This window comes from Bidens hawaiensis, unplaced genomic scaffold, assembly GCF_021521415.1.
Source record: "Bidens hawaiensis isolate Kalapana, Puna unplaced genomic scaffold, B.hawaiensis_p1.1 tig00001685_1, whole genome shotgun sequence".
In the NCBI taxonomy this organism is placed as follows: Eukaryota; Viridiplantae; Streptophyta; class Magnoliopsida; order Asterales; family Asteraceae; genus Bidens; species Bidens hawaiensis.
In genome coordinates this window covers 2556751-2569922 of record NW_027491095.1, presented here as the reverse complement: position 1 = coordinate 2569922, position 13172 = coordinate 2556751, and the positions used below count along the sequence as shown (strand labels likewise).

Here is a 13172-nt window from a genome sequence, read left to right as displayed (position 1 = left end):
GTGAGAATAAGAGTTTGTAGGAGAAGATAATAATCTGAGAGTAAGGAAATTGGAGAGTATTGCTTAATATAGCTGAATACTGTGTAATAGGGTCTACCTCTCCTTGTGGAGTTGATGTGGTATTTATAGTGCTAGGGTTTCCAATGATTGGGCTCAGACCTAATTAGGGCCTTTTTGGCCTCCTTCAATTGTTTTGCGCCACGTGTCCTTGGGACACCTGGTGCTTTTTCATTGATTATTCTCCGACCCATGTGCAATCACGTGGTAGCACATGGGTTTTGCTGAGTTGTCCACCTTTCATTGGCAGCTGTCAACATCAGCATATTCTTATTCCTTAAAAAGATACCTCCTGGAAGGTTGTCTGACGTGCACAATCAAGGTTGTCCTTATCCTGATTTGGGTAAGGACGAGGTTGATTATGTGCATGTGTGATATGCGCCTATCCTGAGGATGCGCGAGGTCTTCTCTTTATTCTCACGCGCAGATGTGATATGCACAAGCATGTGATATGCGCCACGCGCGGATGCGCCACGCGCAGATGTGATATGCGTGAGCATATATGGTGCGTGAGCATGTGATACGCGTGAGCATATGTGATGCCTGAGCATGTGATGCATGAGCATATGTGATATGCGCCATGCGCATTGCGTGAGCATGTGATACGCGTGAGCATATGTGATGCGTGAGCATATGTGATGCCTGAGCATGTGATGCGTGAGCATATGTGATGCCTGAGCATGTGATGCATGAGCATATGTGATATGCGTGAGCATATGTGATATGCGTGAGCATATGTGATATGCGTGAGCATATGTGATATGCGCCATGCGCATAGGTTTTGGCTTTGTGCCTTCATAATATCTTGATTTCAAGCCTCTTGTCTATATCTTGTGGGTTGACCCGCCTCGCTCGGTGTTGAGGCGGGTACATACCTCTTCAAGCCCCCCCAGTCTAATGTGTGTCTTGTCTCGCGCGAGCGAGGTAAGATAGATATTAGACTTAATAGTTTTGCTGAGTTGTCCACCTTTCATTGGCAGCTGTCAACATCAGCATATTCTTATTCCTTAAAAAGATACCTTCTGCAAGGTTGTCTGACGTGCACAATCAAGGTTGTCCTTATCCTGATTTGGGTAAGGACGAGGTTGATTATGTGCATGTGTGATATGCGCCTATCCTGAGGATGCGCGAGGTCTTCTCTTTATTCTCACGCGCAGATGTGATATGCACAAGCATGTGATATGCGCCACGCGCGGATGCGCCACGCGCAGATGTGATATGCGTGAGCATATATGGTGCGTGAGCATGTGATACGCGTGAGCATATGTGATGCCTGAGCATGTGATGCATGAGCATATGTGATATGCGTGAGCATATGTGATATGCGCCATGCGCATTGCGTGAGCATGTGATACGCGTGAGCATATGTGATGCGTGAGCATATGTGATGCCTGAGCATGTGATGCATGAGCATATGTGATATGCGCCATGCGCATAGGTTTTGGCTTTGTGCCTTCATAATATCTTGATTTCAAGCCTCTTGTCTATATCTTGTGGGTTGACCCGCCTCGCTCGGTGTTGAGGCGGGTACATACCTCTTCAAATAACATGTTAAAAGTCGTTATCAATTTATGCATATGTATTATGTAGTCAGTCGTCCTCGGTCCTCCATCAAATGGCTGCAATATCGTTGTGACGTTGTCTAAGAAAAGGAGTTTGGGCCGGGTCAGGCTTCAATGGGCCAAACCTTAGTAGACCCAATCCCATGTGTAAAACCCAATCAGGTAGTTTTAGATTTTAACTCAAACACTTTGTTTTCAAACCAACCAATTTAGGGACGGCCATGGGTCGGGTTTAAGTATTTCTAAACCCATATACGATTATTAAAGCCGGTCCCAATTCCGTCCCAAATCCATCACGTATTTGTCGGATATAGGGTATTCCCAGTGAGTTTCAAGTATACCCGTTTGTTAATTAAAAATACATGTCGGATATACCGGACCTAAATTTATCGGGTTTTGACAAAATATAACTAATCATGTATTAGCTATTGATAATATTACAAATCCCATACTCGTCCCAAACCCGTGATAAAATTTAAAAGTAATCACGAACCTGGCCCATATCCTAATGGGACGGGTATTACCCGTCCCAGATATTTCAGGTTTCAGGTATTCTTATTGAGTTCGGGTTTCGTTACCATCTCTACCAACCATATACTTTCATGGGGTGGGTTAACTTGAATTTGGAGCTGGGTTGGCAATTGAGTACCAAGGTCCAAGGTTCGCTTGTTGGGCCCCCAATAAGTTTCTATATAACGTTTCAACATATTAAGCTAGTTGAGTTGTTTCAATGTATGTCAATTTGCTTTATACAAAAGCATTTGATTCCTTACGTTTTAGTAGATGAACCAAAGAATACAAAAAACTTTACTACTACGGTAATTAGTCTATTGATTATACGTTTTAACGGTAATTAGTCTATTGATTATACAAAAACTTTAGTTGAGTTGTTTCAATGTATGTCATTAAGTTATTGGTTTTAACGGTCGCCGCGCGATGCTAGTTGTTTAGAGAATTTGATTTTTCAACAAAGCTTGCGAAACCAGATTTGGGTGATTAAATTAATGATTATTTAATGAATGGTTGTAGCATTTCGAGCAGAAAATAGTAATTGGTTTACAAATTATTACATCTTATAAAATTCCATTTCCTTTCGTTCTAATAAGTAATAACAATAGTTGGAGTTATTTTATTTACCAACTTACTTTTGATAATCCAACTAATCCCTTACAATTTGTAAATCAAGGATAGACATGACATGTGAACCAAACACAAACTGAAAAAATCACTCTTATGTATTTATTTATATAGACAATCACAAAATAAATGAACAAAAAAAATGAAATTCATTTTAAACACGAATTAATAATTGGTTGAAGCAAGATCTTCATAAATATAATCGAGCAATCAGAAGACACAAATCATAGAAACACCCTAAGCTATGCTATGAAATCGACACCTAATATATGAATAGTCCCATTTGAGACCATGGAAAGAGATTTTTGACGCAATAATTATGTGAAAACCCACTGAGCACAGTAACTTGAATCGATCTGAAAGAACATTTTCTTTATAAGATTTAACGTAAAAGAGAAAATTTGTTGGTTGGTCGATTTAATGACCAATGGTTACATCAAAGGGGACACACAATGACTCTTTATTCTTTTTCTACCTCTTTCTTTTATTCCCTTTTGATTTGTATAGGGTAGAAATTTGTTCTTTTGTTGTTGATGCTGACAAGAAATGGAGACAAAGGAACACTTGCATCCTTCGGTTATATGTGAGATGTTTTCTTTTGTACTCTTTCTTCATTGAACTTTGTTGTAGTTTGAATATCTTGTATTAGATAGCAAATTATTATATAAGAAGTCGATTCCTTCCGTTTTTCTAACTTACGAACTATCATATTCACAAAAATACATGTTTTCGGTGCATAACATACATGTACTTAGGCTATTTGTTTTGGTTTAACAAGTGCTAGTTAAAGCGTCAAATCATTGTTACGTTGGAAGTTGGGCTTTAACTAACCAACTTGTTAACTAAAGTGTTATGGGTTAACAAGTGGTGAAAAAATAAAGGAAAAAAAAGTTTGATTGATTATTAGTTTGATAACCACTACTTTTTCATGTTTAACGCTTGTTATTGTGTTAACTAACAGTCCATAACACTGGGGCGCATTATAGCTGGCGTTGAGGGTGTGCCACCTCCGCATAACACGCAACTTTATTGTTCCACAACGAGTACTCCTATTAAAATTGATTTTAAAAAAACACCTTCTTAAAATATGATAAATAAATGTAAGTTTAAAATAAAATAAAAAACATAATGAGAACATATGAAACCAAACCCTTCTCAAAACATGATATATAGATGAAAGTTTCAGATCATCAAGAACATAATGGGTGGGACGTATGAAACCAAACCATCTTAAGTGCATTGGGTTAAGAAAGGTCCAACTCTTTTGATTTTTATTTCAAAAAGATGTTTTCACTTTGACGCTTTCTTCTTTCTTGTTTTACTATTAATTATTAAAGTTATATTAAGTTTAATTTATATATTATTTAACAGGGTCAAGTTATTTTATAATATGACAGATTCATCTCCCATAAATAACATGGCTCAAAATGCGTTATTTATTTAGTTATCATTTAACTACTAAATATATTTTATTAACATTCATATATGAATGCGATGTATAATTTGTTATAGGGTTGAGTTCATCGAAGAACTTCCAAAAATGAAGCACCGATGAATAATGGGTATTTTTGTCCAAAAACGTAAACCCTCTCTATCTCTTTCTCTCTTGTTTATACGTACATATACATCACCATTTCCTCCTCTTGTTACATAATTTATTAATTTTGTAGTACTTTGTATATATGTCCATTACATAACATGTATGTGCGATACTTATTTTAAATGGAAAATTGGTTTTAAATATGTCATATTGACAAATAAACACTACAAAAAAATTGGCTTAAGACAACATTTATTTTACAAAAAAAACTGCATTAGATCTAGTGCAACCTTTTTGTTAGATAACGGAACTATTTCTTTCAAATGCAACACTTTTAAAGGGTTGCATTTGAAAGAAAAAGTTGCATTTTCTAATTACAAAAAGGTTGCATTAGGTCTATTGCAACTTCACCTAATACAGTTTTTTTTTGTGTGAATTAAAGGTTGCCTTATACCAATTTTTTGTAGTGAAAAGTCCCAACCTAACGCTTTACTGATTGTGGTCCCAACTAATTACAAGAGTACTTGTTTTCAATGGCTGACAACTAATGAATAACTCCATTAGTCTAATATTTACGTGGCATGCCTAATTATCAAAAATTTTCTTGATTACCTACATACTCACGTGTGTGCATGCATACACATATATTTGATATATTTAACTAATGATACAATAACACGCAATATTAAAGAATACATGTTAATAGAAAAAGAAAAGTGGATATAAAAATTAAAAATTTGTTATGGGACCATGTTATTCTTGTATTTTAATAAAGTCATTTAAGTTTTCTTAGCTAAAAAACCACTCCGACTCTGGTTCAAATTTGACGCCAATGTAAACGGTTAACACAAGTCCTTGAGGTATGTTTAACTAGAGGTGACAATGAGAGTGAGTTGAGTTGGATTTGGGTAATGGGTCAGAATGGATATTAGGCTAGGATGAATTTTTAAAATAAAGGGTTAGGATGAATATGGGTCAAGATGGATAAAACTAACCCATCTTGACCCAAATGAATGTTGCCATACAAAGGGTTTTAGAAACCTCTCAAAAAAATATTCAAAAAAACTATTAAAAATAATAACTCAAAATATAAATAAAAAACGCAAAATGTAAAATAACTAAAATGTTTCCCCCATCATCCTCATTCTTAAAAAAAAACGTTTTGTACCGGTTCAGGTTCGAGTTTTCCGGGAGTTTTTTCCGGTTCGGTTTTGTTTTTTTTTTCCATTTCGGTCGGTTTCGGTATATGCTCGGTTTCAATGATTTCGGTTTCGATTTCTCGGTGTTTTCAGTTTCAGTGTGTTTTTGTTTTAGTCAGTTTTTCGGTTTCATTTCGTTTTTTTTTTGTTTCGTTTCGATTCATTTGTTTTATTTTGGTCGGCTACGTTTCAGTTTTTTTGTTTCATTTTGGCAAGCTTTTTTATTGCATTTCGGTTTTTTTTTCCGTTTTGGTCAGTTTTTCAGTTTCATATCGGGTTTTTTTGTATCGTTTTGGTCGTTTTTCTATTTCGGTTCAGTTTCGTTTCAGTTTTTTTGTTTCGTTTGGTCGGTTCGGTGTTTTTGATTCGTTTTGGTTCGGTTTTTAAATTGCATTTAGTTTTTATACGTTTCCTTTTGGTCGGTTTTTCAGTTTCAATTCGGTTTTTTTGTTTCGTTTCGGTCGTTTTTCTATTCCGGTTATGTTTTGTTTCGGTTTTTTTGGTTCGCTTTGGTCGGTTCAGTGTTTTTGTTTTGTTTTGGTAAGCTTTTCAGTTGCATTTCGCTTTTTTTTTGTTTCGTTTGGTCGTTTTTCTATATTGGTTCAGTTTCGTTTTGGTTTTTTTTGTTTTGTTTCGGTCGATTCGGTGTTTTTGTTTTGTATTGATTTCAGTTTTCAGTTGCATTTTGTTTTTTTTTGTTTCGTTTTGGTCAGCTTTTCGGTTTCATATCGGTTTTTTTGTTTCGTTTTGGTTGTTTTTATATTTCGATTCAGTTTTGTTTCGGTTTGATCGGTTCGGTGTTTTTGCTTAGTTTTGGTTAGCTTTTCGGTTGCATTTCGCTTGTTTCGTTTTGGTCAGTTTTTCGGTTTCATTCCCGTTTTTTTTTGTTTCGTTTTGGTCAGTTTTTCGGTTTCATTCCTGTTTTTGTTTCGTTTTAATCGGTTCGGAGTTTTTCTTTCGTTTTGATCGTTTTTTGGGTTTCGGATGAGTTTTGTTTCGCACGTGATAGTTTGGGTATTTTGAATTAGATAAATTTTGGATAACTTGGATATTTTGTTTTGACCCATTTTAACCTATAAATGAAACTCACTTGTATATTTCCAACCCATCCTGACCCACTTGAAGAATTTTTATGATCCTTCCTAACTCATTTTACTTTTAAAGTTTATCCATCTTGACCCAAAACAATCCATTTCAGTTGGGTTTGCCACCCTTAGTTTTAAAGAATTGGACGTTAAAGCCGAGTTGGTTGTGTTAGTAGGCTGTAATCAGTTCTCACATGCGTTAAAGGGGCATTAAACTTTGGATGGGTGAAATCTTTAACAACCGTTAAAAGGTGAAGGGTGAGATCTTGAAAGCTTGATTGCTTGGTTAATGGGGGTTAAACAGTCATTAACTTATATATATATATATATATATATATATATAATTGCGTTAGGAACCACCTTAATATTTGAGTGAGCTTTTTGGAGACGGGATGTCAACCTTTCATACTGATTTTGACGCTACATGTCTGGCTCACATATGAATATTATCAAGGAGGAAACTCACCATTATGAGACAACCCCCTTGAATCAGGTTTCGAACCTAAGTCGACCTTAATATTTTAAGTCTTAATCATTACCCATATACCTGAGGTAGAAAACAAGTTGCAATAATTAACTTATAAATAAATTTTTGTTTCATTTTTATCATTTATGAGAAATTTCAAAACTATGAAACAGTGATTTCTGTATCCAGTAAATTGAGTAACTTTCAAACTTATTTGGTATTCTATGATTTCAGCCTAAACGACAGAAACGGAAATAATTATAGTAAAACAAATACATAAGTTTATTTTGACCGAAACTAAAATACAGTGAATACTTCATTTATGAAAAAAGGCAGCTTTATTCACATGAGAATGAGAAATCTATAAAAAAGGAAAAAGACGACACAAATAATTAATGTCCAAGTAATCAAATGCGCCGGAAAATGATTGTGTGTTTGAAGTGGTGCACTTGTCCTTCATTCATTTGCCTAACGCATTATACTAATGGAGCTCATGAGTTCGTAAGATGTGGATAGAAGAGCATTGTTAGACCATTCGATCGTATTGTTGACCTCCATGCGCGTGGGCCTCCTTCCATGGTGCTTCATGGACCTGCTCATGAAGACGCTTTGTAATTTGCCATCTCTCTCGCTCACTCTCTTCCAAGTCGTCCAAATGCCATTGCTGGTTTTAGTGTGCGAGCCGCACCATCGGCCGGGGCACAAACTTTTTTAAACATATCACATATATATGTTTTTTGTTGTTAAAAATAAGGTTATTTGCAATGGTTTATGAGATAATTACATGCTCAGAATGGTTTCCGTTTATAACAAATCGGTCGATAAAAGATTTATCCATGTATATTAGCAAATAAAAAAATTTCGCTAAGACCTACGGGCCTTTTTATTTTGACTCTGCCGATGTATTTAAATTCTCGGAGACGGCCCTGTCCATTAGTGTGATCGGGTGTACTTAAAATCAAATGAGAAATCATAATACATTTTGATGAGTTAGGAGACGTGTCATTTAAACACTAATGATTTTGGGCACACTTTTAGGGGCAAACGGGGAACCATTCCTTTGGTGTGGTTCCAAAGGGGCACTACCCCCAGGAGTGCCCCGGGGTTCATGGCAGTGCGCCGGGTATAAGGGGCTACATCCTAACAGGAGTGTGTGCTAATTGGGTGTACATGGCTAGTATGAAGTTGATGAAAATAATAGTTACAAGTGGTAACTAAGCATTAGTGACAACTTGATCAATCAAATGCCAGTTGCGTTTGTAGTATAAGATAAGTTTTGTAGTATAAGATAAGATTGTGTACATTAGATGATGAAACAATCTGCACCCCTCAACCCCCCCCCCCCCCCCCCCCCCAAGACCATGTACTAATGCAGGAGCTAAGTCAAACACCAGGCACGTCCTTACGCCTTCTAAGGATATGCCTAATTAGATGTACAGAACGTTAACAAATATAGTGATCAAAAGAGTAAAAATAAGCGACCACAAGGTTACGTAGCCATATTATTTAACTCAGTTAAAATAAGGTGCATTGGTTTTATCAATCCCAACCATCATTTTTTGTTCGATGTCGGTCCCAACTAACGAATTAGTTGAAACGATATCACATTTTATCATATTTGTTCCAAAATAATCAGTGACTAAGAATACTATCGTTGTTAGTTGCAAGTCGCTTGGGAAATCATTTTTTGTTGGAAAACTCACATTTTTCTAGAAAAACTCGGCATTTCCGTCCCAAACATCTTTTTAACATTAGATCGAACATTTAGGAACTTTTTTCTAGTAAAAGCTTAAAATATTGAGGTCCTCGAAACCCTAGATCGAACCATCGTTGGTTGGTGTTACTCAAGTGGTGGTGGTGTTTAGGTTGAGTTTCCCAGCAAAAAATGTGATTTTCCCGCAAAAAGGATTTTCCACGCGACCTGTAACTAACGACGTTAGCATTCTGATAGTTGTAAACCGTTGGGAACAAATTTGATAAAATGTGGGACTGTTATCAGCCAATTTGTTAGTTGAGATCGACAACGACCAAAAAATAATACTTAAAATTATAAAAAAAAACAATACACCTTAAAATAATATATGCATATGCATGTTTCATATTTTTCTGAAGGTTCCAAGTTTGACCAAACATCTTCCTGACCACGTATTTATGTCACACATTTATATGTTATATATTGTGCTTTATTGATGGACTGTGTTATAAGGATAATGGTAAAGGCATTTATGCTATGTTGTACGATGTCAGAAGTATTAAGTATGATGCTAAAACAAATGTTTAGAACGGAATTTCAAGTGGATGAGGATATGTTCAAGGCTAGTCCAAAAGCGCAAGGAGCATGCAACTCTATATGATGTTCTTGTTCTATCTGAGTGTCATTTTGTTTATTTCAAACTAGTAGCTAAGTGGTGATTAAGTTCAATCATCCATTTTCAAGTTGCTAAAACTTTCGCACAATAATAGAATGGAGAGGAAAAGATTTCACATTTGATGATATTTAGTAGAGCTAATTTTGGTTTGACTCCCTGCGATTTTACAAGGTTTACTAGTTGAGTACGAAATTGCAAATCATGAAATTCTAGAGCCTAGGGTTTCCAAACTTCGTCTATTGAGTCATGTTGCCTCACTCCGTTCAAAACAACCGTTAACTCCTCCCCACACGCCAGCCACATGGGGTATTTTGGACCTAAAACACTTTATTTCCCCTCCTTTATAACATCTCCTCCCCATGTCCGCTATTTTCATATTAATCTCCATTTGATTCGATTGCAAGCATGAAGTGAAACATCAATTCATCTTCATACTTGGTTACACATAGAAAACAATCGAGATAAGAGAGTTGTGATATCTAGGGTTAGTTGTCGGCAGTTATGTCGTCGTCCCCAGCCAATCATATAGTAAAACAATAGCTACAAATCAAGGAGTGGTCATCCGATCACTATTCAACCACAGAGAAAGATTCATGTCAATGTTGGTCCGAGAAAGCAAACCGCCAACAGTCCAGTCGATCTCTTCGTCGTGTTCGTGCAAGGCCGCCACTGCACATATGTTTGTGGCTGATTTTGCGTGCATTCTTGATTAGTTCGAGGTTGTTGAAAGTTTGTTTTTATCATTTTCGATTAAGCAAGTACGAGCCAAAAAACCATTTGAATCATATCCTATTTTTAAACACGTGTCAAATAAGAAGAAACGATAAAAGAAACCGAGAACCATTGACAACCATGTTTGTTAAATTTTATTGTTTCAGTTTAAAGCTTTTGTTTCTAAATTACAGTTTGTTATTCCATTGTGTTTAAATAGGGTGATTGTTTAACAGAGTTCAGTAACATAATCATTAAGTTCAGGGCTGTTCCATTACCGTGTTTGTCTCGTATTTTTTATCCAACTTTTCGTTTTAGTTACCCTTATGGCAATTGTTGCAAGCGACACCATACAGAAGGTGTATGGACAAAATTTTGATTAGTGGAGTAGAAGATACATGTTGAAGTGCTATATTATCAGAAAGATTTGAATGTAGTGCTCGAGTTTGAAAATCAGAAAAGATGTGTTAAGCAGATTGAAAGAAATTAGACAAGAACGCTTTGATCGTAATTACTCTATCATTGTCGAAGAATGTATCGTTTAACATTATGTACAAAATCACAACGCATAGTATGAAGGAGGCCCTATCCAAAGTTTAGTGTTTACTCTATCAAATCAATGTATACAAGTTGTTTAAGCACATTTGTATTTGTACAACTACGTAAGTGGGAGTTTATTAGACTTAAAAGTTACCGTATATCCATAATTAAGATACAATATGAGCTCTCAATTTTAAACGGACTTTCAATTTAAACATTATACTTTTCTGTTTGTTTTTTTTAATATTCTTTTTGTCCAACTAGATTTTGACATTGGCCTGCTTGTAACTTTTTTTGTTTTATAACTTTTAAAATATAACGTTCTATAAAATTCCAAATCTATCATTGTGATTGATGTCTTCATTTTTATCATATACAGTGTAAATTATTTTCAAAATCGAGTTGTTTGTGATAATGTACCTACTTCAAGATTTCGTTTTCCTATTTTCCTCTACGAACTTTAAATTATGATAAATTATAAAACTTTAGATTTATAGTTGCGACGTGTTATTTTTTATCAACGCTTCAACATGAATTTTGTTTGGTGCAGTGAATGCTAACGTATAAGTCTTTATCGAGCCTTACAAATTTTAGCACTCCCGCCATAGCTTAAGGGTTTCTCCCACTTTAGTTGAGATACATGTTGCCAATTATATATCGATTTTGGTAAATATATACATCAAAAGCTATTGAATATTAATAATAGAAATAAACGAGTCAAGCTCTAGCAAGTAAAATTATTCGAAAATCATGTGAGAGCTTTAAAAATAGTGCTTAAAACAAACCAATCTCAAATTTAGTCGAGTTTTCACTCTACTTAAGTCATTTAATTACACACTAATCTATACCTCCAACCTCTTTACATCTATTCACACAACCTTTACCCTCGGATGACACCTATATATATTACAAACAAATCCAATTATTCAAACAACGTTAAACAGATCAGTAATAAATTATGAAGTAACACATGAAGAGACCGAGGACTATAATTTCCTTTCGTCAAAGAGTTGAGACAACATAATTTTCACCTGTCACGGGTGCTTCCCGGCCCAATGCCGTCTGTGTAACCCTGTCGCCCGACATATGTCGTGTACATGTTAACCCTAAATATCACTCTCACTCTCACTCTCACTCGCATATATTAATCCATGGAGTCATAGAGTTCAACTCATCAGTCCACAACACTTCTAACCACTTATAACACTTAGTTCTAGATCACTTTCGTAAAACAATGATGCAATTTGTACCAAACTATGGGTACCAGTACACTAACTGTTCGAATATTATTAGAAACTTGGTGTGTGATCATGGACGAAGTGATTTATCAGCTAACACGAACACGGACGACAAGGAAGCAGCGGTGGCGGAGGCGAAGGCGGCTGCAGCTTGTAACCGACACAGCGAAGCCGAAAGGAGACGCCGAAAGAGGATCAATGGCCACCTTGCCACCCTCCGTAGCCTCCTTCCCAACACAGTCAAAGTACTATTCACTTTCCACATTTGTTCATATTCAATTTAATCATACTTTCTAATTATTATTATTATTTTAAACCCACGTCTGAAAAGAGGATATATGTAATCATAAACCTAAAACTTTTGTCTTTTCAGTTTTCATACTTTTTATTGTTCTTTTTCTTTGTTAGATAATTTATTAAGCATTATATAGTTTTGTAAGTTGAATATGAAAGATTTAGGTAGTCGTGCAACATTACTCCTAAATCTATATATCAATCTATATTGTCCTTAATTATTTACCTATAAAGATATTAGGGCTTTGTTTTTTCGTACTTTTTAATATTTTTTATGATAGGCGGATAAAGCTTCGTTATTAGCCGAAGTAGTAAGGCGGGTGACCGAGTTAAAGAAGGTGGCGGCCGAATTGGAATCGACTGGTATGGATGAAAGTGAAGGATACTATATGATTCCAAGTGAAAATGATGAGCTTGAGTTGACATATGTTGGAGAAGATTCTAGTACCAACAAGATTATGATAAAGGTTCGTGTTTGTTGCGAGGATAGGCCGGAGGTGATCATGGAATTAACACGGGCATTGGAATCTGTACGTGTTAAATTAGTGCGTACGGAGATAGGGACACTGGGTGGGAGAATAAAATGTGTGTTATGGGTTCAAGTTTCGTCAATAACGAAAGATCAAGGGTTACAGGAACTACGAAGGGCACTAAAGGTGGTTATGGACCGTGCATCATTCTTGGATCTTCCTAGAAACAAAAGACCGCGTGGTTCAGGTTCATGTGTCTGATTTCGAGTTTTTGGAGGTATTTAGAATGTTAAATGTTTACGAATTTTTCTTGTATTTGTGGCCCTTTTGAAGGTTATATTTGTGCATTTGTTAAAATTCTTTGTATTTTGAGTTGAACCCAACTCGATGGTTGATAATAGCAATAAAGTAATGATGAGAAGGTTTGATGGGCTGGTACTTTGGTAGGCAAAAGAATGAACTGGGTCAGAAGTCAATCAGTCATTATAAGAGTACTTTGTAAAT

At 35.7% G+C, this 13172-nt stretch overlaps 1 protein-coding gene across 1 annotated transcript; it reads left to right on the top strand.

The window, feature by feature from the left end:
* Window positions 1–11865: 11865 nt before the first annotated feature.
* LOC143591469 (transcription factor bHLH30-like) lies at window positions 11866–13172 on the top strand. Its single transcript, XM_077071667.1, has 2 exons — window positions 11866–12149; window positions 12480–13172. Exons 1-2 carry the CDS (start codon window positions 11901–11903, stop codon window positions 12927–12929), a joined length of 699 nt encoding a protein of 232 aa, XP_076927782.1. The 5' UTR covers window positions 11866–11900; the 3' UTR covers window positions 12930–13172.